Here is a 25,865-nt window from a genome sequence, read left to right as displayed (position 1 = left end):
GGTCAGCATGTTAAGGAAAATTGTTTATCATGCTAACGGCATTTACTATCATTCGATGAATTGTTCAGCATACTTAATATTACTTTGGTTAAACTTCTAATTTATATGCTCCTAATCTATACTTTTATGTACTTTCTCTCTTTTTTTTTTATTTTTTTTATTTTTTTTATTTTATATACCTATTCTTTCATTTGTTTATATTTAGAATTAATGGGTATTGGCGGCTGAAGTAACAAGGGTGACACCAATGGCTAAAGAGCATGTTAGATGCAACCCTTCTTCCTTCTCCCATTCACTTTCATAAATATGAGCGAGGAGATTGCCAGACTAACAACGGTACAAAATTATCGTTCAGTAGATTTAATCGGTGATTTTGCTGGTGAAGAACTCTTTCTTATCGATGGTGATTCTTTAATCTTCCATATCCTTGCACAAGATTGCCAATTTTTAGGCAAAAATGGTGTTCAAATATTGTATGCTATTTATCTTTTAGAAAAAGAACTGGCCAAGTTTAAAAGTGCCAGACTGAATTTTTGTATTGTGTTTTTCAAAAACTGGGAAGCGCTTTACTCTAATTATGATGACATTTTGCGCTCTTCCCTCCTTTTATTCCGTAGAGTAGCCATCCGTCATCTTCGAAAATATGTCCCTGTATTTCAATTCAAATCCTTAACAGACTCTCAATGGAGTGTATTTATTGCCAAACACCGTCCTTACGGTTTTATGGTCCTTGACAACAATAAAAATACCAAGGAAGGAGGCCTTGCTATTACTGATGAACAATTGATGGTATTTAAGTCTTTTATTTTCTTTGCATTATCCGATGGCGTACCTGTTGCTCTTTTAGGATCTTACGAGTTTGTCGATAATAAGATTTCGATGTGTATATTGCCTTCCTTTTTTACTCGCTCTACCGAAGCTGTAGAGGAAGCTTCCAAATTAATTTCTGATTATTTGGAAAAATTCGGCAAAAACCGTCAATCGATAGATTTGCCTGAAGTCAATATTGATGCCTGTCCTACGAATGCAATGCGTGTTCAGACTCTTGCTGCTGCTTGGCTCATAAAAAACGAATCATCTTCCCCATTAAGCCGTGATCTAGCTAAAATGATCGTCATTTCAGCTGCTGTCCTTGAACATCTGAATTTGAATTCCCGTCCTCAACCTTCATTCCCCTTATACGAGGACCCAGCTATTCAAAAATTTATTTCGTCATACTTAGGCTGTGCTTCTTCCATCCTCAATCTGTTAGATAGCAAGGTAGACGGTTTCCATGACCTTTTCGATGCTCGCTTATTTGTTCGTCTAGTATCTGATGTTGCTCTTGGCGAATTTTACATTCCTGATATCTGCCGTGAGTATGCTCTCTCCAATTGGAAGTTAGTTATTGATGCAATTCCCGATGCCGGTGATCTTTTTGATTTATCTTCTTTTTCTTCCATATCTAAGGAACTTTGTACTCCCATTGAGGCTCCCGCTAGCGAAATCGATACTTCCTTGGTTCCATACGGTGATCCCGTTATTTCCCAGTTTTACAACACTGAGGAATGGGCCGTTCAGCCCAAGGAACTTCAACCTGTTGAGACAGTTTTGGATTTCTCAAAATTGCGTATCAATGATAAGTCTGCCACCTCTAAGCGTTACGACGATATCAGTGCAACTAAAAAGACCGGTGACAGTAACAAAGATAAAAGGCAGGTTGATAGAATGCGTCGTCAGGACCAATTCTTTATCAGCCATATTCAAAAGTATGCCAGCTCACTTACCGGTGCTAAAGGTGGTCAATTGAAGCGCCAGACCATTTTCACCCAAACCCTTAAGGAAGCCAAGAGTCAAAGTGAAGAAGCTCCCAAAAACAAATCCAAGGCTAAGGATAAGGAAAATGCCGCGAAAAAGGGTAAACCTGTTAAACTCTCCAAAGCCGAACAAATCCGTGCCGAAATTGCTGCCAAGAAGTCTGAGAAGGAAGAAAATAAGAACGACTATATGTGGCGGGAAACTAGGAACGAACTTGGTCGTATTAAAGATCTGAATCTCCGCTCTAATCGTATTGATCAATTGTTGAACACTAGAACCTATGATCCTTACATTGAGAACGAAATGCGCTTATACCGCATTCGTGTCTTAATTTCCCTCTGGACAGCGGCCTGTGTTACGGACGAATCTAAGGAAAAGAATATTCGCATAGTGGTGGAGATTTTCCGTGAAATTAGTATTGTCTACCCCAGGCCCATTACTAAGCAGGTTAAGACTGCTCTTGACGATACACTTACTGCTTTGGGTTTTGAAAATGTTATCCGCAAAGCCAAGAAACTCGAAACCCGTCCCCTATCTTTTCCCTTTGTGCTCCCTGATTTAGAGGAAGAAGAATTTGATTTGGAAGTCCCTTTCACTTCTCCTACCTTCCAGTTGCTCCATTTCGGTGAGTATATGGAAAGATCTATGGGAAGCGCACCTGATGACCGGGTTGCTTTTGATCCTGATGAATGGCAGCGTCAGACTTTGGATATTCTTGACAAAGATGAGTCTGTCTTTGTTGTTGCACCTACCTCTTCAGGTAAGACCTTCATCTCCTTTTATGCTATGGAGAAGGTTTTACGTGATAATGATGAGGGTGTAGTCATCTATGTTGCTCCTACTAAGGCTTTGGTGAACCAACTATCCGCTGAGGTTTATGCTCGTTTTAACAAACACTACCCTCATGCTGGTCAAACTGTTTGGTCCGTCTACACTCGTGACTATCGTATTAACAATCCAACTAACTGCCAAGTGTTAATTACTGTCCCCCATGTTTTACAAACTATGCTTTTGCAACCTGCTTTGGCCAATGCATGGTGTCCCAAGATTAGACGTATTATTTTTGATGAAATTCACTGTATTGGACAAATGGAAGACGGAATGGTTGAAGAACAATTACTTTTACTTGCTCCTTGCCCGATTGTTGCACTTTCGGCCACTGTAGGTAACCCTGAGGAATTCCATACATGGCTTTCTGCTCTTCAGCGTGCTCATGCTAATCCTATTCATCTTATTGTTCACGAACATCGTTACTCAGACTTGAGAAAGTTTGTTTACGGCGGTGCTAAAGAGTTTAATGGATTACATGTAGAGGGTGACAATGGCCAAATTGCCCTAATCCATCCTGCCGCAGCTATGTCTTTCTCTGAAGGTACCACCACAAATTTGGCTTTTGAACCTCGTGATTGCCTTCAATTGTACTATGCTATGAAGCTAGTTTCCAAGGGTGATTTCAAGGTCAGCAAAAGACTGGACCCTGACAGATATTTTGAGGACATCCCTTTCATTAAGAAGGTTGACGTTGTGGGTTATGAGAAGAAGATTAAAGCCACTATTGACACATGGGCTTCTTTGCCTAATGCATTTGCTCCGAACTCTCCCTTGCAAGCCCTTATTAAACACTTCTGTAATGATCCACAACGTGTTGTCAATAGTCAGCTTCAATTGTATAATTCTGCTTACTCTTTGGACGCTATTGCGTCCAATTTATTGCCTATGCTTAAAGATTTGCATACTCAAGAGTTATTACCCGCATTGTGCTTCAATTACGATCGCCAAGAATGTGAATATCTTGCCGAAACTGTTTTCAAGGGTCTAGTCGAAAAGGAACGTGATTGGCGTGAAAACTCTGAAGAATGGAAAGAAAAAATGCGTGAGTATAAGAAATGGCAAGCTGCTGCTGGTCAACGTGCTAAACAAATGGAAAAATTCGAAAAGACAGCCACTGAAAAGCAGAAAGAACAAGCCTTAAAGGAATCCGGTGATACTAGCTGGATTGAGTTCTTCGATCCGGAAGAACCTTCCCCAGAGTTTTCTTTTGCTGGCGCCAAATCCACTTACGGCAAGGAAGAATTATATCGTGATGTGGAATCTTTACGTAGACGTCAAGTCGTTCCTGAATGGTTTGTCGACGCTCTTTATAGAGGTATCGGTGTACACCATTCTGGTCTCAATCGACGCTATCGTCAAATGGTTGAAGTGCTATTCCGTTGTGGTCAACTCAGTGTTGTCATTGCTACTCGTACTTTGTCTTTGGGTATTAACATGCCTTGCCGTACTGTTGTGTTCTTGGGTGATAACTTACAATTAAACGCCCTGAATTTCCACCAAGCTGCTGGTCGTGCTGGTCGTCGTGGTTTTGATTTATTGGGTCATGTAGGATTCCTTGGTGTCCCTTTGCATAAGGTTTACCGTTTGTTGACCACAAAATTATGGGATATTCAAGGTCAATTCCCTCTTACTACCTCCTTGGTCTTACAATTATCCCAACTCATCTCAGGTTCACAAGCTGCTCCTTTTGCACGTAATACTATTCGCTCGATTTTGGATGAACCCAAGTTCATGCAAAACGGTGCTGTTTTGAGCAACCAGGTCAATCATCACCTTCGCTTTGTTATTGAGTATCTACTTCGTGAAGGATTGTTGGATGACTTTGGTAAGCCTATTAATTTGTCCAATCTTACTATGCATCTGTATTATACCGAGCCTAGCAACTATGCTTTCATGAACTTACTTCGCGCCGGTATATTCCATAAGATTGCCGACAAGTATTCTTCAGACAAGTTGGGTGCTTTAAACGATACCATTACTATCCTCTGCCACTTATTCGGACGCATTCGCATTAACGAGCAGTTTGCTCTTTCATTGAAGAATCGTGATGAATTCGCTCCTTCAGAAATCATTTTGCCTTCTCTTCCTCAGGATATTGTTGAGGTATTAAATGCACACGACGAACGGGTTTTGAATCTGTATAAGACGTATGCTTATTACTATCGCGAACATGGTAATGTTGGTGTTGAGGAGAATAAGTTGCCTTTATCCAATATAAAGTTTGATGGAACAGCTAAACTTTCCAAGACGGTACCCACTGGTGTGGTTTCCGACTTTTGTGGATTAGCTGGTTTCAGCGATGCCACTGCCAAGAGTGTTTCCGATTTTATGGAACAAACACCCGATGGTGTATTCCTCAAAACTTCTCGCTTACCTGTTTTCGAAGTGAATAAGGGATCCCTCAATGCTTATCTACTTGACTTCTTCACTCATGGAAGTGTCGATCTTTTAGTTGAGCAGAATGGTTTGAAGCAATCTGAAATCTGGTTTGTGTTGAACGACTTCAGTTTGGTTCTAGCTACCATTTGCAGCTGTATTGGTAATTTACTCAATTTGGTTACCGATGACGATATTGAAAATGCCATGAGTGCTCTCGAAGATTCTAACGCTGTCCAGGCGTCTACTGAAGGTGAAAGTGGTAGCACTGACTGGATGCAAAACATGAACGGAAATTACTCCACTTCTCTTGCTTCTCCTGAATTGCAAGACAAGATGGACATGAACCTTTTCAAGGTCTACTGTATGTTCCTTGAAGTTCGTAACCAATTTGATGCCAAGTTCAGAAAGATGTGGGCTTAGATTTTTCATTTCTTTTTTGTTTTTTTCTTGTTCACCATTTTTTATTGAGTGTTTTCTTTTTTATAAAAAAAAAGACGCTTGTGGTTTATATTTTGAAAAATATCATAGGGATTTTAGGATATATGAAAAGCAATCAAATTGGATATTTTGGTACGAGAACAGTTGATTTCCATGCTATTTGGTACTTAATTAATTTAATGTTTTGAAATATGGTCTTGATGTAGAAAAGTAGAGATCCTAAGTTTCAGTCGCGTAGTGTAGGAAATTTGAGAATCAAGATTGTGAGGTTTCTCAAGCCTTTTACCTTTTTATATACGTACATATATATAACTGCTTAAGGTATTTACATATAATAATGTTTTAACAAAAGATTTGTTGAGAAGAACGGTTTGACTACCTTAACGATAGAAATTTGTCAGTATTCTATATCTTCCTTTTCCCAAAGGATTTGCATATATGTTGAATCTAGATAATTACAAGACGATTGTTAGCAATTTTAGAGCATCTCAAGACGAGATTCAATTTTTAGACCAGCAACCTCCAAAAGAAGCTAATCTATACGGTAAATGCTACAATAACCTTGACAAGAAGTAATACTAATAGAGTACCCGAATGGGGATTTAGTACTCGATAGTTCCTTTAATCCTCCTCACAATGCTCATTTGGGGATGTCTCAGAGTGTTCCTGAAGGAAGTTATCTAATTTTGCTTTTGAGCATTGCAAACGCTGACAAAGCCGAGGCTCCAGCATCCTTGGACATTAGATTAGCAATGCTGGAAGCTCTAAAACAGCGTATTAAGAACTGTAGTGTCTCGATTTCCCTTTGTAAGTATGCGCTCTTTGCCGACAAATGTGTATGTCTGTCGAAATACTGTTCTCCTAAAGAACAAATTTATTTGGTTGGTTTTGACACATTGACGCGAATTTTGGATTGCAAATATTATCCAGAAAAATCCATTCAAAAAGCTCTTACTCCCTTTTTTACGCACTCTCAAATTCTCTGCTTTTATCGAGAAACAAATGATTTAACGACTGAGATGCAGGAAGCGTACTCTGCTAAGCTTGAGAAAGGGGAACTTGAAAACGTGGCTACCGCCTGGTCATCTAGGATTAGCTTTGTTAAAATGGACAGTGAAATGGGAAAAGGTATTAGCAGTACAGTAATACGAAAAGCCATTTCTTCGGGCAATGAAAAAGTTCAATTGCGAATGATACCAGCGGAAGTTTTGAACATCATCAAGCATACTAAGCCCTATCGCTGAGCATCCTACGTTCTCTTTATTTTTACCGATTTTTTTGAAAAGTGACTCTTCTGGGTGTAAAGATCTTGCAGAAGGCATGATTTTTTATAGGTGAACGAAGAGCATTACCATAGTATTAGAACAATTTTAAACATAATTAGACTAAACTACTATTTATAATAACAATCCATAGAATAACGATCCTTCCCAAAATTTAGACCAATGTTTTTAGCAAAATTTCTTGAGGATACCTAGTTGACGAAAATTCTAAAAAGCCAAAGCACGCTTAGCCATCTCCAGAGCACCCTCAAAAGTGGCATTTCCTCCAATGAAACCCGATGCATGAACAAAAATACAGTTAGATATTCCAGTAAGTTCAGAAAGCTTTTCATCACGAACACCTCTCCATGGTTCGGGTAGAGGAAGACGAGAAGTGAAAGAAGTAGGATCGATAGCGACAGCTTGAACACGCCAGCCCTTTCCGTCCGAATAAATAGCATACTTGAATTGACCCTCTATGTTAAGTTCTTTTTCAATGTCATAAAGGTGACTCTTCCAAGGAAAGAACTTGTCCATAATCAAAATAGAAGAATCCTTTGCTTTGAGGACGGCTTCACGAGCCAAAGACTTCGCAGGTAACCAAGAAGATGCGTAATGGTTGACGGTGCGAACAAACCAGTTGCCAATAAACTCAGAGGCCTTATGGAAACATTCCAAGAAGGACTCTTCGTCTTGTTTTTCAGAGTTCCAAGAGGGGATATAAGTAGACACCATTTCTGGAAGACTCATGGCGGCTTTGAATGTGGGAGTCAAATCAGCGGGGAATGGTGAAATACCATTATCATTTGCATCCAAACCTTCAATAAACGAAGTATAGATTTTTTCATACAAGATGTCCAAGTCTTCTTGAGAAAGTTGCTTGCCCGCTAAGACCGAAGAGATCACCTCCTTACCAAAGTGTTTATAAACCAAACCTGCACTGGAAAGACGAGTCTTGTAGTTGGAAGAAAACGTATCGCTAAATTCACGTTGATGGTGATCAAAATACTTTACACCGTCATATTTCCCGCCGACATCTACAACGATATCGCAACTGTCTAAAAGCTGAGGATCCCTAGAGCGAACCACTTTGGCGTTACGATATGTTTCGATACTACGAAGCATGTAAACAGCTAAAGCTATAAGTAAAAGTTAGCTTTTCAAATCCCAAATCAAGTAAACCAAGCACGCGGAAGCAGGAAGTTAAGTTATTAAGTCTTTTTTTTTTTTTTTTTTTTTTATTTCATTCATCATGAACATCAACAAACCTCTATTCAGGCTACAACCTCAGTATCAATTTCAACATCCTAATCCGTCAAATGAGAACTTCGTTTTCTGGACCATAACATAAAAATGTCAACCTTCAAGCATATCTCCTCTTGTTAAAGCGTTTTCAATGTACACCAGATGTCAATAACTGTCCAACTTCATTCCTGGCTTCAAGTCCTTTAATTTCCCTTACCTTCGTCCGCATGAAATGCACCATTATGCGTAGCGATTGTCTTCAAGGAACTCATCATAAAACGATGCAAATTCACTTTGGATATTTCCTCTTTCCAAGGGAGTTTTCTTTGGTCAAATTCTCAAATTCCTTATAGGCCTAAAGGATTGCGATATTCAACACATTCCGTAAGAGTAAATAAAGACCAAACGTAATTACTAATAACAGAGCCTTGTACACGATCAGATACCTCGGTAACCATTTTACCGAGGTAGAACAAACTGTTTGAATGTACCTACAAAGGATGACGGAGTGTATTGGAACGCAGGTTCCTAAACCGTAAACAAAAGTTTTATAACGAAGGATCAAACAAGAAATGAAGAATGGTGGACTTTGAAAATACAGAATTCGATTCTATATACATCGGCTTTTAGTACATCATATGAACAGAGATCGCAATCCATAGTAGCTCTCTGTTCTCGTTGAAACATGCAGTATTTCTTTTTTTGCATGCATACTGCGTCCTATTCGGTCATTCAAATGCAACAAGAATTGCTGATTTAGAAGAATTAAAATCTACTCAACAAAGGTGAAGAACCTATCCATCTCAGTTTTATCAGAAACATATTCCGCACTGGATTAATTCACCGGTTCAACCTACAATGAATTACAGAACAAAAGCCGATCTGCTTTGCTCTTCTACTTGGAAGCACAAAAATCCCACACAAACCACTTACTACTAAGTAAAGGGAATTACAAAAACAACTACTTGTCTCTCACAATGAACTCAAAAGTTGAAAAAATTTATTCATATCAACACTTCCATGTTTAGGCAGAGGTAGCAGGAACACGAGCTAATGTCTGGTTAGTAAAAAATTTTTAAAAAAAGAACGTCGCCACATACTGTAAATGTACTGCTTAGAGGAGTGGTCCACCTTATTAATAACACCACGCTCGGCCAAGTCCTTGATGGCGATACGAGCAAGAGCACCGTTGATCTTCATACGGTCGACAAGGACAGAGACAGAAACAAACTTGAAGGCGGGAACCTCCTTGTTGATACGGTCAATGAGGTTCTTGTCAAAGACAGTGGCGTGTTGAGCCTTGTCCTTCACTTTTCCTTTAGACCATTTCTTCTTAGGGGCCTAATAATGTTAACGTTTTTATCCTCCTTTTGTTCTCATATTCACTTACCATTTTTGTAGATGGTTTGTTTGACTTAGATGTTCCATTTACGAATAGCAAATCGTGACTGTTATTTGCGCCCTACCCTACTTGACTTTATTTAGGGTAGGGCTTTCTTGGCAAGGTGTTATGAAAGGTATGAAAATAAGAATCTGGCTTGTATTTCATCATTACGAGTTTTAAACATTGTGTTGTCAATAAAGTCAGTTAACTTCAAATACTAATAGACTTGAAAGTACTAATGGCGTATAATGGGTTTTTAAAATATATTTTTATTATAAAGCAGTTTTACGTGTATTAAAGCAAAACCAAAAATTCAATCAAGACCAGCTTGATAAAATTTATCATATCATCAATCATTCATGTCAATCAAAATCAGTAAAGTTATTGAGAGAAGCTAGTAGATTCGGTTTATTAGGAATAGCTGAGCTAGTCGAAGTAGCTTGCGTTCCAAAAGTCTGAGACTTTTGCTTGTTATTGGAATTCGAAACCTGCATGAGACCTTTAAATTTACGACCACTAGTTCGTTGCGTGGAGGAAACGAGAGTGGAGGTTTTTGAGTTTGAAGAAGAAATATCGTCGACACCTTGATCTACTTTATTCCTCTTCGATTTTTGCATCATTGCCTTAAGTGTTGCTGGTAGAACAATGTCATCCTTTCCATTCAAAGACGTCTTTGAGATCGTCTTACTTAGTTCAGAGCGATCAACATAATTTCGTGATGCTTTCTCCAAAAGTTCGTCTTCTTCACGAATTGCATCCTCGTCAGCATCAATTTCGGCAGGATCAGATCCTGGACGCTCTTCTCCAAGCTCAGAAGATCCTATACCAGAGTCTTCATCGTTATTGTCCAACCACTTAAGGTTATCAGTAGTGTTTAGTAGATTATCCTCAACTGTAGCCAGGAATGCTTTCCTTTTTTCTCCACCAAGTATCTCCAAGTTTTCATGCTCCATCAACTTCCTTCTTCGAAGCTCCTTAAGCTTTTCTCGTCGAATTTCGCTATGCTCATCATCATCATCTTCGCTATCATCTAATAAGCCTACATTATTTCTACGTCTTTTTCGAAGTCCACCGGTAGTTACATCTTTCATCAGCTGTTCGACTAATTTACTGTCCCTATCAATTTCTTGATCCCGAGCATACTGAGCCATAGATGCTATTTCTTCTTTCTTAAGCTTTGTTTCATCATCAATCATATTCTTGATTTCTGGTTCCAATTCCTCATTTCCGTCTTCGTCCTCGGAAGCTCCTCCCAATCCAGCATATTCATCTTCAGATTCTTCTGCCTGATCTTCTACGAATTCTGTAAAAGGGACATTTGAGTCAGCATCGTTTGGACGCCTCTGTAGTAAATTCCTTTTAGGAAGAGCAGTAGCTTCATGATTATCATTATCAACTTGAGTTTTTACCAAATGGCTTGGCTCATCTTTTTTAGTCGCATCTACCTGAGTCGGTACTGAGGAATCCACTTGGGTAGGAACCACGGCATCTATCTGGGTTGGTTGAGTCTCATCTTCTAGCTGGGTACTATTCGATAATGCCCACCTAGGAGGAGGCTGACTGAAATTTGCATCGATAATAGAGAGCTGTGAATCTGAAGGAAGCATACCTTGTAAATAGAAAGCAGAGGAATCTTCTTTAGTTTCTTTCTCTTCCTTACATTCTTTTGATGATTGGGAAAAGTCATGAATCCGTAAATCATCCTCATTATCGGAATCCACCACCCTCATGTCCGATGAAGAATAGTCCTGTTCGTCCATTTCATCATCATCTAATACAACGCGATTGTTTTTCCTTTTCTTCAGACTTGTATCAGTTGACTCGCTTTGCGTTGCCTGAATAATTACGTCGGAAATTAATGTCTTAGGGGCTTTATCTGAAGGAACGCCATCAGAACTAATTTCTTCATCCTCATCCGAAGATTTACCTCCATCAAGCTCCTGCTCTTTCTGCCGAATCCTTTCCGCTTCCTTTCTAGCACGTTCAACAAACCCCAGTTGCTCTTCTTCATCTTTTTCACTACCAGAAGCCAAAAGTCCCTGACTCTCCAACTCTTTTTCTGTTTCTTCTCTTTCAGCTTTTGACATCATTGCTGCTCTTTTCATCAAATCTCGATTGAATTCTTTGAAATTGAATCCTTTTTCTTCAAGCTTGGCGTTTCGTTTCGAGGGTGACCGAATACCAGCAAGTCTTTTTAACCTATCAGCAACAGTATCAATATTTTCTGATGATTTGACTGACTGTATCGTATCCAGCGTCACTGTTTTGGGACGAGTCTCAATTTCCAAATCAGAATCCGAATCTGAAGTTCCAGTATATATGTTTTTAGAAAGTCTTTGAATTTTTTCCTTAATAGATAACTTTGGAGGTGTTTCTTTTGGAAACATATTATTGAACAGACTTGACTGACCTAAATCGGGCAATTTTAGTTCACCTGGTTCCATTCCCTTATCGGTAATATTTTCTGAAGAATCATTAGGAGTCAATGGGTCTGCATTATTCTTTCCCTCCTCTTCATGATTGGCGACAACCTTTTTCTCTGTTGACATCTCATTAGGTGTTTTCTGTGCTGATGGTGACTCATTTGACATGTCTATGCCACTTTGTGTTTTAGGCTTAAATCCAATTTTATCAAAGAAATCGTTTATAGTTACTTTTTTGCCAATCTTGATTTCGGGTTCCCTCGCTACTTCACGCGTCAGTCTCGCAGTATTTTGATGAAGTTCAAGAAGTGCTTTTCTAGAGGCTTTTCGATATCCACGTTCCATTCCATACGATTTACTCTCATATCCCAGATCCTCCTGATTACTATCGGCACCTGATGAACCGTCATTGCCGTCGGTATCTCCTTCAAGGTTGAAAAGGTCCTCTTGTTGTGATTTCAATTCTTTCTTTTTCTTTTCAACTAATTGCTTTAACCGAGATTCACGGTCAAGCGGTAAAGCTTGAGCTGAATCTTGTTCTACAGGAGAACTTAATATTGGGGTCCGTTGGGAATTGTCACTATCGTTTCGTAAACTTTCATCCATATGATTTTCTTTTTCAGATGTATTATTTATTTTCTTCTCATTCTGTAGTTGTCGCTTTACACGCTCGTAAGCTGATCCAAATTTGGACTGCAGGTCTTTATCCATCTGAGTATTACGGTCATCTCCAACGTCTTTAGAAGGAATATCTTTTTCAATTATGGTAGCACCAGGCTCATATTCATCATCAAACTTCGCCAGCATTCTCTTGACACGAGTTCGTGGTGTCTCTAGGAGGTCATTTGGAGAGTTGTCGTTCTCTGAAAATTCAACATTATTCACTGCTTCTCCAGAATCCATCAATGGACTCTGATGTTCTGTATTCATATCCAAAACTAGTTTATTCTGGTATAGGTTTTGTTTACGTTTGTACACGACATACTTAATATGACTCGGCAACGCGACGCGTCGCGACTAATGTCGCGACGCGTAGTAAAGAAATGAATCTATATTACGTAGTATCTATTTACATATAAAATAGTTATAGCATACTTTCCTGAACAAATAATTTTATTAAGTTATCAAAATGAATTATATAAAAATTAGAAAGACGTAAGAAGTATAATGGTAGTTATCGTGTCGGATACTTGAATTTTTGCTGTATTGTAAGACATCAAGTGATAATTATGATATCTATAGAACAGGTAAAACTTTTAGCGTCTAGAACTTTTTGCACGCGCAGCATACAAAAGTTTAAATCCATTGCAAAGAGCGGTCATGTCAGCATAAACATTCCCTTGCAAAAAGTAAGCGTTCGGAATTACTTTCACAGGCCATGCCAACACAGGAGAAGTTACCCCAGCTTTAAAACAAAGGACAAAATATCCTGGGTGTTCCTGATCAGAGCAGAAAGTATAACAAGAACGCTTGGGATTAGCTTCAGAATAGCTTTCTAGCCAATGCTCAGTATCACTACGACTTCCTCGTCTATATTTATCATGCATGCACATTTCATCGATCTTTTTAGCAATTGCTTTAATATGCATGACAATCAATTCATCCAAATCACTATACTCATATGTCATGTTTTCAAAACGACCTTTTACGATAAGTCGTTGTCCAATGCTAAATTCGTTTTCTTTATCCAGTTCCAAAACATCAATATGTTGATACGCAGATTCACCGACTTTCCAAGTTACTACAATATGATCAGAACCTTTAGATGACGGACGAATTATCAAGTCACCAACTTGTAACTTAGATAAATATGCTTCTGCCTGAGAAGCATTTAAGTCTTTGAACAACGGATGCTTGATAACACGAGCGACTCGCTGTTCAGCCTGAGTTTCAGCTTGCATTTTCTCATTGTCACGATCTTCGGCTTCTATATCCCAATAAGCTGTCAAATGGGAACGATCCTTTTGTTTAGCCAGCACAGTCTGTAGGATGCTGTTTCTTAAGGAAAGCTCTGCTGTAAAATTTTGTTCATTTAGTGAGATAATGATAGCCTCAACAGTCTGACCTGCTTGAAGGAGTTGAGGAGGAGGAATATAGTCATCACTAACCTCATCAGCTTTAATGTCGCCATCAACATCACAGTCGAGCTTGACAGCAACAAACCGATTAGTAACACGCTTCACATTAACAGGAACTAACGTATCAGGGCGCAAGTTTCTTGGATTTTCACCTGTTAGCATAAGGAATATTTCCGACGGAGTAAGTCTATGAAACATATTTCTTTGTTCCCCGTAAGGATCCTTTAATTCACGACGAACTTTTTCTAATGTACTTCTTTTACGTTGATTAAACTCACGCTCTAATTGATCAGCATATTCTTCAAGGACAAGTTCATCAAGCTTGGCCGCTTCATTTTCCTCTAGTAAGTGATATACAACTCCCTTACTAGCTTCTAATTCTTCAATGTCCTCTTCGTCTAATTCCAAAGCATCACTGGCCATTTTACGAGCGAGTTCGTAATCTTCATTATGGATACGAGTTGTATCAAGGATATCCATATTTGGGTATTCATCGTTGGGTATAATGAGGAATGAGGAGCAATTGATAAAAATTTTCCTGGTGACAATTTGCTTAGAAATTAAGTCACTTCTGTTATCAATACGGCCGCCTAGGGTTGCAATTTTCTTTAAAATGTAGTCTGCTTTACGGGGACCTAACCCTGCAATGTAAGGAAGGATGTTGGCCTCGTATTTGTTATTAACAGCCTCATTAATATCTATTCCAACAAGAGAGGATACGTCCACCAATGCAGTTTCAAGATATCTCCACAAGGTCTCTGAAGACAAAAGATGCTGCCAAGGATCAAATGACAAAGACAAAAGATCATGACCCAAAGCCGCATATTCGAATAGGGGATTCTGCACATAGCGAGCCAGCGCAATGCAGTATAAAGATGTAGTGGAAAAACTTGGAAATTCATCGGTTGCGCGAGAAGAGTTTTGGTAAAGACGAGCGATCTCATCGTTTACCATGATAATGTCGATGGGATCATGAGAGCTCAAAGAAACCTGAACATTCAGACGTACTTTATGGGCAGAAACACTCATCCCAGAAACACCAATCACATCTGGGTTGACTTTATCAACAAAGTCAGTAAACATAGCTTGATTTGCAGGGTCCTTAAAATCAGGCAACTTCAATGAATCAGCGGGTTCGCCCATATCATTAACGAAAAGACAAATGATCGCATCAGATGGTTCGCCTTTGCCATTTGAAACAGCCAAGACTGAAGGAATAGTACCGCGATCAAAATTTTTCGTTGAAGGCTCGTAAGGTGCTTGATCTAATCTGGAATATAACTTCGCACGACAAAGCATTCCTAGTTCATCCGAGTATTTAGATCGGAGCGTTTCGCGAATTGCGCCTGGTGCTAAAGTTGATAACTGCCTAAAGACATCTTTTAATACCATCTCCCGCTGAGAATTCCATTTAGTGGCGTTCTCTGAATAGTTATCGGATAAAATCAATTCAAAAAAGCCATTAAAGACATCATTCTTATCATTGAAGTCGACCGATATTTGTACAAGTCCTTCTTCTTCTGCTTTTAACATTTTAAGGAATAAAATAGGAGATTGTTCAAAAGATGTCAATGGCTTGCCTTTCAAGTATTTGAATTCGTAATATGGATGCTCATTGTCAATCTTACGAACTCCCTTTTGCGTTGCTAACGTGGATACAACGCCTGTTTGAAATAGTTTATCTCTAAATGCTTTTCTAAAGTAGGGATCATGAACAATCTCTTCAGCAAACACCTTGCGAGCTCTTTGCAGGACCAGTTCGGGATCGGTAAGCTCATCGGTGACATACGATGTTGCAAGCTCTTGAGGTGGTACTGATACATCTTCAACAAAGCGAAGACGTGCACCTTGGATAGCATTAAATGAGAAATCTCTTGCACTAATACCAAATTCTTTCACAAGATGATAAAGAGGAGAATTCTTAGCCTTTTCGTAAAAGGAATATTTCGATACTTGAGGACGGCGCAGACCAGTACCCACCAACAAAGCACGATCCCGAATTTGTTCGGAATAAGTGAAGTGAAGATAATCATTTATGTCATCCACTGTTTCCAAAGAAGATGCTTCTTGACATAATGTAATTACCATTTCATCACTGATACCTAAATCAGTATATAACTTCATCAGATCATTCTTCTTGGAATGAAGAGACCAATATCTGGTACACAAGTTGAAAATACGCCAGAGATCATCTTGGTTTAGTAGCGGGGTGATAGAATCACGTTGACGGTCATAATGAACAATATAATCTCGACGGTGTTGCCATATAAAGGGAACTTCCAGGCTTTCACGAACGAAGAAATGAACGGCATGTCGTACTGCAAATCGGAAAGGCTCAAGTAATTCGCTATTTATATCAAGCCGCTTTTCCAAAAGTTGATTGGTTATCCAATGACTTTCATCGAGCAATTCTTGATCAGTGCAATCGGAGTTTCTTTTCATGTATAACTGCATGCGTTCAGGTTCGTCGGTGATACGGACGATTTCATCCTCTTCCGTAAGCATTTTTTCTTGAAGTTCGCTGGGCTCAAAGATCGTTTTTAGACTAACAGGCTCCTGTAGTTCATCTTCAACGTCTTCATCTTCCAAGGCAAAAGCATAGTCGGTACCATCACCAAAAATTTCATAAATTTGGAAGTAGTCATCTTCGGATATGCCCAATGCCTCCGGCCTAACGGATTCAACTTGAGGTGTCACATCATACTTTTCTTCTTGAGGCTCTTCGTCTTCAAATTCGTCCTGTTCAATGAAATCTGCAAATTCATCCATAACCCCGTTGCGTCTTCCATATCCACGGTCAGGTCCATCAATCTCCTCTTCTCTCCCACCTTCTTCTTTTTCTTCTTGATCTTCATCTTCTGAGAAAATTTTTTCAAGGTCTTCCTCCTGGTCGCGCCCTCTCTTCAGTCGTTTTAATTTTGTTCGATTATCCTGACCAGTATTTTCCATGACCAATTCTAAATCATCCTCATCCAACATACCTTGAGGTCCTTTTTCTTCCTCGACGCGCTTCTTACGCTTTTTCTTCTTCATAATTTCATGAGGAGCTTCATCTTCTTCATCTTCCACTATGAACCCTTCACGGATTGCTCGTTCAGCTTCCTCGTCTGTCTCAGATTCTTCAGAAGAGTCATGGCGTTCATTATTATCCAAACGGTCACCTTCACCTTCTTCTTCTTCATTCATTCCATTTGTGTTTACATCGCGTCCGTCTTCTGCAGGGCCATCATTATTTTTTTCAACATTTGGATTTTCATTTGGTGAACCAGAAACCCCAAGTTCACTCATTTCTTCTAATATCACAACAGAAGAACAAATTCCTGAAACCTGACGGTCTGTTGTGGTTGAGCCTGCTTGGATTTGTGAAAATGACCTTCTTGGCAGTGAGCACTTGCCTTAATAATGGCAATTGTTGATATAACGCACCTTGCTATATCTCGCTAAAGGAATCATTTAGCAGAAGGTTCAAATTTTTTTGACAACAATTTTGGATACCACATGGTTGTACATTTTGTTGCTCTTTCAATTTACTTGCCATACTCTAGTAGTTACTTAGAAGTGATACGCATTCTGTGAATTTTCAAACCGTACTCGTAGAAAAAAGTATTGTATATTGAACCCCGTATTTACCAAACATGAAATAAGTTGATTTCACAAATCATTTCACATTAAGTGAAACGCCTATTAAATAACCTTTTGTATTCCAAAAAAATGTATAGTATAAAACTCATTGAACGTAATGATAATTAGTTAGTTAATTGTCTTAACGACTCCAGTTCCGACCTGCATCTTGAGACATAGTAGAAGACCGCTGTTTTGAATAAACATTTCCTTTGTTTTTGTAGCCTCCGCGGCGTTCTTTCTTATCAGTGCGTCCACTGGCACCGATGGTGATATTAACATTAGGAGGATGAGCAAAACCAAAGGATTTGGCTACCTTTGCTAAGTCTAGTTTATTAATGTCAAAAATCGATTTTAGAGAATAAGAGGCATATGCTTGAAGGTATGCACGGTATCCATCTTTAGCAGATTGCTGCAGGTAGTAGTTCTTGGAAACAAGCTTTTCCAACTGAGATTGTACGTTGGCAATTTTGTTAGCAGGGAACTCGTATTCATTCAGAGGAACCTTGGCATTCTTCAAATAGCGCAAGAAGCCAAGTTCGGAAGGAGTAAGGAACATTAGACACTTACCCCTCTTCTGATTACCTCTAGCCGTACGACCGACACGGTGGATGTAATCACGAGGATCATCTGGTGGATCATATTGAACAATCCAGTCCACTGCAGGAATATCTAAACCACGAGCAGCAACATCTGTACATAATAGGATACCTCTTTCAGCGTTGCAAAATTCGAAAAACGTGTTCGTTCGGCGTTGTTGCTTCTGCTTACCGTGAAGATCTAGCACAGGCAAGTCGATGTAGTTCAGAAGTTCGGCCAGGTACTTCACAGACGCACAAGAGGACATGAAAACGATAACCTTTTTCTTCAAGTTTCTTTTCAAGAAAGAAAACAAGAGAAGGAATCGTTTGTCAGAATCTACGACTACGTAACCCTGCTCCAAACCTTCTACCGTTGAAGTGTCTTTCGAGGAATCAACGTTGATGTACAAAGGTCCAGGTCTCAAAGAGATTCTAGCCAAGTCCTCTACTTTTGTAGTTTGTGTGGCAGAAAACAGCGACGTTTGACGGTCCTCAGAAGGAAGCACTTTGACGATTTGACGCATTTCGTCTTCGAAACCAATTTCTAAGATACGATCGGCTTCGTCAATGACAAGCGAACGAAGGTTACGATAAACGAATCCCTTGGTGTTTTGCAAATGATCCAGCAATCGACCGGGAGTGGCCACTAATAGGTTGACACCCTTCACAAGCTTCTCAGCTTCAGCACGGCGATTCGCACCACCAATGACAATACCATAAGTCTGATGATGGTATTTCAAGACTTCCTTGGCAACACCAAAAATTTGAAGGGCTAATTCACGGGTTGGAGACACAATAATGACACCTGTACCATTACGCGGCTTAAATTTTAAAGCATATAGCATTTCAATAGCTGGAATCAAGAAAGCAAGTGTTTTACCACTACCGGTTTTAGCGGCACCCAAGACATCACGACCAGCAAGCAAAGGAGGGATCGTACGAGCTTGTACTTCCGTCATTTTTTCGAAAGCCATATCTTGAATTGCTCTTTGCGTGTTCTCCGAAAGATTGAGTTGTGAAAAGTTTTCAACCTCTCCCTGGATACCTTCAGTCAAATCCGCTGTTCCACGGACTTCTTCTTCTCCCTCTTCTTCATTTTCTTGGTTCTCAAACTCCTTGAAGTTTGCTTCTACCGAAGCATCCTCTCCTTCACTCTTCTCTTCCTCTTTGGCGGTTTTCTCTTTTTTCACCTTTTTTTTCTCGGGGGCTGATTCCGTAGCATTTCCATCCTGTTCCACTACGGCAGTATCCTTTTGTACTTCCTCTGCAGGTTTCGCTTCGGACTGAGCCTTTTTACGCTTCAATTCCGTTTTGCCCATCTTTGAAACACCGCTTGGCAGTATAGGTTCCTGGTGAGTTTTCTTTGTAGCAAAAAACCCGGTCTGTTCTATGTTTTCACTCGCAGTATCATTTACTGAGCTCCTTGCAGTGCAGCTTCTCGTTTAGCGCAATTTGTTCGTACTTGGAATACTTGTTAGAAGCATATGCTATTGACAATTAACCATATTACGATAATGCATACTCTTTATTAAGAAGTTTTGGAGTAACCACCGGCTTGTTACCTCTTTTAACGCAATCATTTTCAAGATCCGTTTAAGCCACCTTTTAAGCCACCTTTTGACTGGTGAAGGGATTTCAGCAGTCTCTGCTTAACATACTCTTCAGTTTGGTCCTTCTTTTCTTTCAGAATCATTTTCCCTTCTTATACATAGTATAGACGTGTGGGTATCTTGTAACTCAGTCGTAAAATAGGTTACGGCAAACGGGTAAGAAACCTAACATTAGCCAAAGAGCCTTCAGATATCGGTGAACGAGAAAAGTTTTCAACCGGAAACTTGGCTCCAATATGAGGCTCCTGCAAAGCCCAATTCTCTCCCTTTTTCTTATTTTTTTTGCTATTCAATCGGTGCGAGCGAAGCCGAAACAATTATATGTCAAATCGTTGACAACATGTATGACCGATTCCCAGTTTTCCGCTTCGACACTAGATGCTGTGTATTACCCAGGTAATACCTCTATATACTTTGACGTTTCAGCACGATCTCTTGTGTCTAGTAATGTATCAATCCACGTGAATGTTAGCGCTTATGGCTTTAAATTAGAGAAAACGATAGATCCCTGTGACATGAATATTGCCGGGTTTTGCCCTATGCAGGCTGGAAACATAATCTTGCAAGGAAACCACGATTTGACAGGTGAAGTAACAAAGTGGGTCAATGAGCTTCCTAGCATTGCCTATACAGTGCCTGACTTGGATGCAAAAGTTACCGTCAACATGTACGATACAAGTTCGAATGAAAGGATTGCCTGTGTGAAGACGAACGTCGAGAATGGTCGCTCTGTGTACTATCATGCTGTGTATTGGATTCTGTGCATGGTGATCGGTGTTCCTTTGCTCTTGTTTCTGCTTTTATCTCCCATATTTCAAACTCCAGCAATGTGGGAAGTTTTCGAGAACATGGTTGCGCTATTCCAGTTTGCACAGCTGCAAGGTATGTATGCCATGATGGCGAGTCCTCTTCCAGGTATTGTCTTTAGTTGGGGACGTAACTTCATCTGGTCAATGGGTATTATTAAAATAGGGTTTATGCAGGACGTGTTTACCTGGTATGTAAAGTCTACTGGTGGTGACCCTTCTGTCCTCGTTGAAATGGGTTCACATGGCAACGTGGGTCTCGCAAAACGTGGGTTAGATTCTGCATCCCTCTTTTCCAAAAGGGATTCTAGTTCAGGTTCCTCTTCAAGTTCTAATTCTGGTACCATAACCCTTCGTGGCATCAGACGTCTCTCCTATATGATGGGAATTGAAACGACAAACTTTTTTATTACCGGCTTTTCGTTCTTTATAATTCTCCTTGGGTTTACATTATGTATCGCTATATTGTCTCGAATCGTACTTGAGTTGTACTACCTTATTGCTAAAGATAGGGCACTAAAAAGACAACGTGCTCGTGAATATTGGAAAGCTATTGCAAAAGGTGTTTTTTACCGGGCCATCTTTCTTGGTTTCTGGCAAATGAGTGCCTTATGTATGTGGGAAATATATACACGTGACTCTTCAGCATTGGCATTCTTATCTATGTATGTAATTGTAGATATGGCTATTTTATTGCTATACGCTTTTGCGCGTACTATGCAAATTATTCGCAAGACTGGTGCTATTTCAGATCCGGATGCATTGTTCAACTTGTATTCGGACACTCAGCATTTGATGCGGTGGGGCTTCATGTACGTGAGCTACAGACATCGCTTTTTCTTCCTGAGCTTTTTTTTGCTTATTGTAATTTTGATAAGATCGATGTTTATCGGTTTCGGTCAAGATTCTCCGGTGGTACAAGGTTGTGCTATGTTTGCCATTAGTGTTGTGGTATTTTTCTTTATGGTCGTTGCTCGACCATATGCAACAAAGCATTTAAATAGCATGCACATTGGTATTTCTATCGTAAATATGATTAGTGGTGTATTTCTTCTAATCATGTGCAAAGCGTTCACGGTGAACGAACTTGCTCGTCAGGTTATTGCCATTGTGTTCTTCGCTATCAACGCTATTACCATGTTGGTATTAATCGTCGGTATCTTCATTCGTAACATCGTAGTATTGTTACGAAGAACAAAGAATGGTACTTATTATCGTATCTTGGATGAATCTAATGAAAAGAGTTCTTCTCTAAAAGATTTTCCCAAGCATCCAAGCTCTGAGATGAATGTTTTCCATGATCCAGGATTTACAGGAACAACATTGCGGGGCTCGACAGACTTGCGTACGACCGATAATCCATTTTCGAGTCATGACGATTCCACGAACACATATTCTAATTATAAATACAACTCCCCATGGCAAGCTATCGAAGAAGATTCATATGCTAAATTACACGGAACGAACACGAACGAATTTTACAGGGATCCTAGTGCCATCGAATCTTTAGGTTACAACGGAGGACATCGACGAAGACCATTGCCTGAGCCATCTTTCTATTAGTCTCATTCTTCCCACTTTTTTAATTTCATTATAAGAAGCGTATGTAGCAATACAAAGTGGATTTATATATTAATATAAATCCAATGCCGAGATATTTCGTTGAACTTGAATGTGCAAGTTCACTAAGCCAAGATGGAACCGCTCTATGCATTATGAAAAAGACGGCATACTGTCAGATCTCGGAGAAGAAAACCCCTAAATAGTTGATACGAGCATGAGTTTACCTTACTTATTTATTCGAAGGACAATCATTCTTTTCGTCATATTGCATATCTTTTGCTTATAAGTTTTATTTTTACGTTGTCATTTCAAAAGAGATTTAAGAAAACTTTTCGTGTTTTATATGAATCTATGTTTTAAGATACTCTCTTTTTGTCCAGTTCCTGTTTTAATTGTTTTTATCTTATCTTTATCTTTATTTTTAAATGTAAATACAAATCTGAATACCGTATTTAATAAACGATAGAATGGTTTTGTAAAGCTGTCAAGGACAGTATAAGTATATATTGGTGTACCGAGAAAGAATTGTTTGGAGAACTATTTCAAGAATGGGGTGCATTAATTAACCAAGCGATACAGTCCAACACTGATAAATCCTGTGGCTAATGACAATAGGCCTAACCGTTTTGTACGGTAATGTGGGGTACTTTTGGGAATCCTTGACTGCCAGTAGGCATAAGCGCCAAGCCCTGTAAATGCTGTAGCACCTATGAGGCGACAGGGCAGACAATCATAGCGCTCGAACCTTGGATCGTTAGGATTAATGCGAGATTGCGGTTGTGAAGTAGACATAATATAAACAACGAAAGACAAAAGGATCTATGGCAAGAACTTAAACAGAATTAGAGTGAATTGGCTACAGAAGAAACCTCAAGGAGAATAGAATAGACGAGTAAGTCGAGAAGAGCAGGACTAAGAAGCAAAATGCCCTAGATAACGGAAGTTTTCTATTTATTCAAGGGAAGCACGTTCTTAATGACGATACAGGAAGAAAGAGAAAACGAGGTAAGCTATTACAGCAAATAAAGAAGCAAGTACTCTGGGGTTTAGCCCAGACGTCGAAAATCACACGAATTTCGATGGCTCAAAAAGCAAAATGAAACATAAAGCCGGTCTTCGTGTTTCTTTCAAGCAACCAAAAATAAAGCTTGTCAAGGCTTATTCAACACTAGGCTGTTTTGCAGGATTCGGCCCAAACTTCTTGATTGTTCTTTAGGGTTTGTTTACATATTTAACGATTCGCTACGAAGTTGAATCTTTCTCTTCTTTGTTTGCGCCTTGGTACCTTGTACATCGTTGTACTTCATAAATGAAGAGCAACGAGTTCGGGGTTTCGAGAAGCCGAGAAGTGACTTAGTAAGAGATTTAGAAATTTTCTTAGCCAATTAGTTTTGCAATCTCTAGCGTTCTTTCAACTTGTTTAATTATCATCTCTGCGCTATCTAAATAACGTTTAAGGCACTACAAGGTGCTATACGACGATTTGTTGAGTCTCGGTAAATGCTCAGCATTCGGGGTCCGAAAGAATAGAGTAAATAAGTTAACCACTGCCATAACGAAGGAAAGAGCGGTGACTCAAATTTAGTCATAAACAACAATCTACTTTAAGTTTTTGCCTTCATAGTAGAGCAGGAAAAAAAGAATTTAGGAATGGCAACTGAACTTCGTAGAAAACTGGTTATTGTGGGAGACGGTGCATGTGGTAAAACATGCCTTTTAATGTAAGTAAATGATCTGGTTTTGGGGAAACGGACGGCATTCTGCCGAAGAAAATTGACAAGAGTGATCTTCTTTCGCTTTGTCTGATTTTTTTGGCTTGGTTCTTTGAAGAAGAAAAGGTTTTAGGTTCGTTCATATTCAGATGCCTTTTTCACAGAAAGGGCTTGTTCTTGACTTGAGCAGGTCTAGTCACAGGGCTTCAGTTATGAATGAAAACGTTGTCGTTGAACGGATTCAAAGAGTTCTTTCCTTGAACGTGTCAAAGATTTACATAAGGGGGCATCTTCCTTTGCGTTCCTTGGAGATATTGGTTTGATATGAATTGTAAGAGAATCGATTTTTTATCGTTATTAGCCTTATAAGCTGTGGTTTTTGCTTATAAGGGCTCTATAAATTTTCCATTCCTTTTAAGCCCCTTTCGTTTCTTAAACCATACAGTTTTATCTTTTTTTTTCGGTCTTCAACTCTTTACTAACCTTCCATAGTGTCTTCTCTAAGGGCACCTTCCCAGAAGTTTATGTTCCCACTGTATTTGAAAACTATGTCGCCGATGTAGATGTTGATGGACGTCACGTAGAATTGGCCTTATGGGATACTGCTGGTCAAGAAGATTATGATCGTTTGAGACCCTTGTCTTATCCTGACTCTCACGTCATTCTTATTTGCTTCGCTGTCGATTCCCCTGATTCCCTTGACAACGTCCAGGAGAAGTGGATTTCTGAAGTCCTTCACTTCTGCTCCAGTCTTCCGATATTGCTCGTCGCTTGCAAGGCGGACTTGCGTAATGATCCAAAGATCATTGAAGAACTCTCTAAGACTCAACAGCATCCCGTTAGTAGTGAAGAGGGACAAGCCGTTGCTCAAAAGATCGGTGCTTATAAGTATTTGGAATGCTCTGCTAAGACAAATCAAGGAGTTCGTGAAGTTTTTGAATCTGCCACTCGTGCTGCTATGTTGAAGCATAAGCCAAAGACGAAGCCTTCTGGTGGTAGCAAAAAGAAGAAGCGTTGCATTTTGATGTAAAGTGGCCTCTCTCCTATGGAATATCATCATATCTTTTCCATCTAGATAAATCGTTTCCGATTCTTTTCACTCTATCTTTATTATCATATCTGTAATTTACCTGTACATTTCCGTTTATCCCTTCTTGCTAGCTGTGTTTTATGAATGGATGCTTTTCTGTATGGCTTCTCTGTCGGGGTGAAATGCATTCCTGTGTCTGGGCACGGCTTTTTATTGAATTTTTCTCGGGTCATCCTTTTATGAGATGTTTTGATCCAAGTTTGTTTGGTAAGTTTTCTGTCTCCGCAATCGTCTCAAAGCAACACATTATAATCAAATTGCATGCGCTATTAGTGATCTTTACTTTCTTATTTCTTTGCTTCTGGTGTCCTCTTGCTCGTTAAGAGAGACTTGCTTTTTTTACATTTCTTTGTATGATGAATATCCCCATTGCATGCCTCAGTCTTCATTTGAAGAACTTTTTGAGAACCCTTATTGTTTAACTTTCTTTAAATAGTCGTCTAGCTTGGTCACTATTTTATTTTATCGGAAATTGAAAAATCTGCACAGTGAATATTAGATTTTTAGATTTCTCCCTTGTAGAAAAAACACAAAGTAACTTAAGAAAATGCTGTTTAGAAAACTCATACTATGCTGATAGTGGATGCGCGGTTAGTGAGATATCAAGCAATATAAAGAGTGCCAAGTTCCCCATCCAATGGCATTACCTATGTTTCGAAGTTTAAGATTTAGGTATAGCATACTTGTCGTACGGGAGTTTGATCAATAGCAATTGCTTATTAGCGTCCTATCGGAAGCAGAAGGTTGCCCATTCTTGCAAACCTCCGTGCGTATTATACTTGTTTTTTAAGCAAATTGCCGAATGGTTGATGCCGTACTTTAAGCTTGAGAAAGCATTCTGTCATCAGTCTCTTAGGAAGTTAGCAACAAACTAGCGTAAATCAAAAATTTGGTACCTAATGCTGCCAATTATCTTATATGACAATATACATATATTCGGTTCGTAATTTTATCTTCGTCCGAGCTTCAGGATCATGGGACTCCGAGTTTCATGAGCTTGTTTCAATACTTCTTATTAATCCAGTTTTCCTTTCATATATACAAC

General features: G+C 39.3%; 10 protein-coding genes across 10 annotated transcripts; 4 read left to right on the top strand and 6 right to left on the bottom strand.

Moving 5' to 3' along the window:
• Positions 1-267: 267 nt before the first annotated feature.
• Positions 268-5,639, top strand: SPOG_02576 (DEAD/DEAH box helicase; the record flags this gene model as incomplete). Its single annotated transcript, XM_013168518.1, has 1 exon — positions 268-5,639. The coding sequence occupies one exon, from the start codon at positions 268-270 to the stop codon at positions 5,425-5,427; it is 5,160 nt and encodes a 1,719-aa protein (XP_013023972.1). The 3' UTR covers positions 5,428-5,639.
• Positions 5,640-5,796: 157 nt separating this feature from the next.
• On the top strand, positions 5,797-6,891 carry SPOG_02575 (uncharacterized protein). Its single transcript, XM_013168517.1, has 2 exons — positions 5,797-5,989; positions 6,052-6,891. The coding sequence occupies exons 1-2, from the start codon at positions 5,884-5,886 to the stop codon at positions 6,687-6,689; spliced, it is 744 nt and encodes a 247-aa protein (XP_013023971.1). The 5' UTR covers positions 5,797-5,883; the 3' UTR covers positions 6,690-6,891.
• On the bottom strand, positions 6,715-8,268 carry SPOG_02574 (uncharacterized protein). The gene is made up of 2 exons (XM_013168516.1): positions 8,170-8,268; positions 6,715-7,846 (listed from the first exon to the last, which is right to left on the bottom strand). Exons 1-2 carry the CDS (start codon positions 8,225-8,227, stop codon positions 6,936-6,938), a joined length of 969 nt encoding a protein of 322 aa, XP_013023970.1. The 5' UTR covers positions 8,228-8,268; the 3' UTR covers positions 6,715-6,935.
• A 708-nt stretch (positions 8,269-8,976) lies between these two features.
• On the bottom strand, positions 8,977-9,345 carry SPOG_02573 (40S ribosomal protein S25; the record flags this gene model as incomplete). The annotated part of the gene is made up of 3 exons (XM_013168515.1): positions 8,977-9,002; positions 9,053-9,293; positions 9,343-9,345. The coding sequence occupies 3 exons, from the start codon at positions 9,343-9,345 to the stop codon at positions 8,977-8,979; spliced, it is 270 nt and encodes an 89-aa protein (XP_013023969.1).
• A 240-nt stretch (positions 9,346-9,585) lies between these two features.
• On the bottom strand, positions 9,586-12,711 carry SPOG_02572 (mediator-replication checkpoint 1). The gene has a single exon (XM_013168514.1). The coding sequence runs from the start codon at positions 12,687-12,689 to the stop codon at positions 9,699-9,701; it is 2,991 nt and encodes a 996-aa protein (XP_013023968.1). The 5' UTR covers positions 12,690-12,711; the 3' UTR covers positions 9,586-9,698.
• Positions 12,712-12,853: 142 nt separating this feature from the next.
• On the bottom strand, positions 12,854-17,202 carry SPOG_02571 (transcription elongation factor Spt6). The gene has a single exon (XM_013168513.1). The coding sequence runs from the start codon at positions 17,123-17,125 to the stop codon at positions 13,016-13,018; it is 4,110 nt and encodes a 1,369-aa protein (XP_013023967.1). The 5' UTR covers positions 17,126-17,202; the 3' UTR covers positions 12,854-13,015.
• A 398-nt stretch (positions 17,203-17,600) lies between these two features.
• SPOG_02570 (ATP-dependent RNA helicase Has1) lies at positions 17,601-19,358 on the bottom strand (the record flags this gene model as incomplete). The annotated part of the gene is made up of 2 exons (XM_013168512.1): positions 17,601-18,151; positions 18,230-19,358. 2 exons carry the CDS (start codon positions 19,356-19,358, stop codon positions 17,601-17,603), a joined length of 1,680 nt encoding a protein of 559 aa, XP_013023966.1.
• Positions 19,359-19,625: 267 nt separating this feature from the next.
• SPOG_02569 (Trp-like ion channel Pkd2) lies at positions 19,626-23,379 on the top strand. The gene has a single exon (XM_013168511.1). It carries the CDS (start codon positions 19,886-19,888, stop codon positions 22,016-22,018), a length of 2,133 nt encoding a protein of 710 aa, XP_013023965.1. The 5' UTR covers positions 19,626-19,885; the 3' UTR covers positions 22,019-23,379.
• SPOG_02568 (uncharacterized protein) lies at positions 22,393-23,426 on the bottom strand. Its single transcript, XM_013168510.1, has one exon. The coding sequence runs from the start codon at positions 22,808-22,810 to the stop codon at positions 22,577-22,579; it is 234 nt and encodes a 77-aa protein (XP_013023964.1). The 5' UTR covers positions 22,811-23,426; the 3' UTR covers positions 22,393-22,576.
• A 97-nt stretch (positions 23,427-23,523) lies between these two features.
• On the top strand, positions 23,524-25,311 carry SPOG_02567 (rho family GTPase Rho1). The gene is made up of 2 exons (XM_013168509.1): positions 23,524-23,739; positions 24,223-25,311. The coding sequence occupies exons 1-2, from the start codon at positions 23,669-23,671 to the stop codon at positions 24,758-24,760; spliced, it is 609 nt and encodes a 202-aa protein (XP_013023963.1). The 5' UTR covers positions 23,524-23,668; the 3' UTR covers positions 24,761-25,311.
• Positions 25,312-25,865: the final 554 nt, after the last annotated feature.

This window comes from Schizosaccharomyces cryophilus (assembly GCF_000004155.1).
Source record: "Schizosaccharomyces cryophilus OY26 unplaced genomic scaffold supercont4.4, whole genome shotgun sequence".
Lineage (NCBI taxonomy): Eukaryota > Fungi > Ascomycota > Schizosaccharomycetes > Schizosaccharomycetales > Schizosaccharomycetaceae > Schizosaccharomyces > Schizosaccharomyces cryophilus.
Note: the sequence above shows the minus strand (reverse complement) of the source record. Positions and strands in the feature narration are given on the sequence as shown.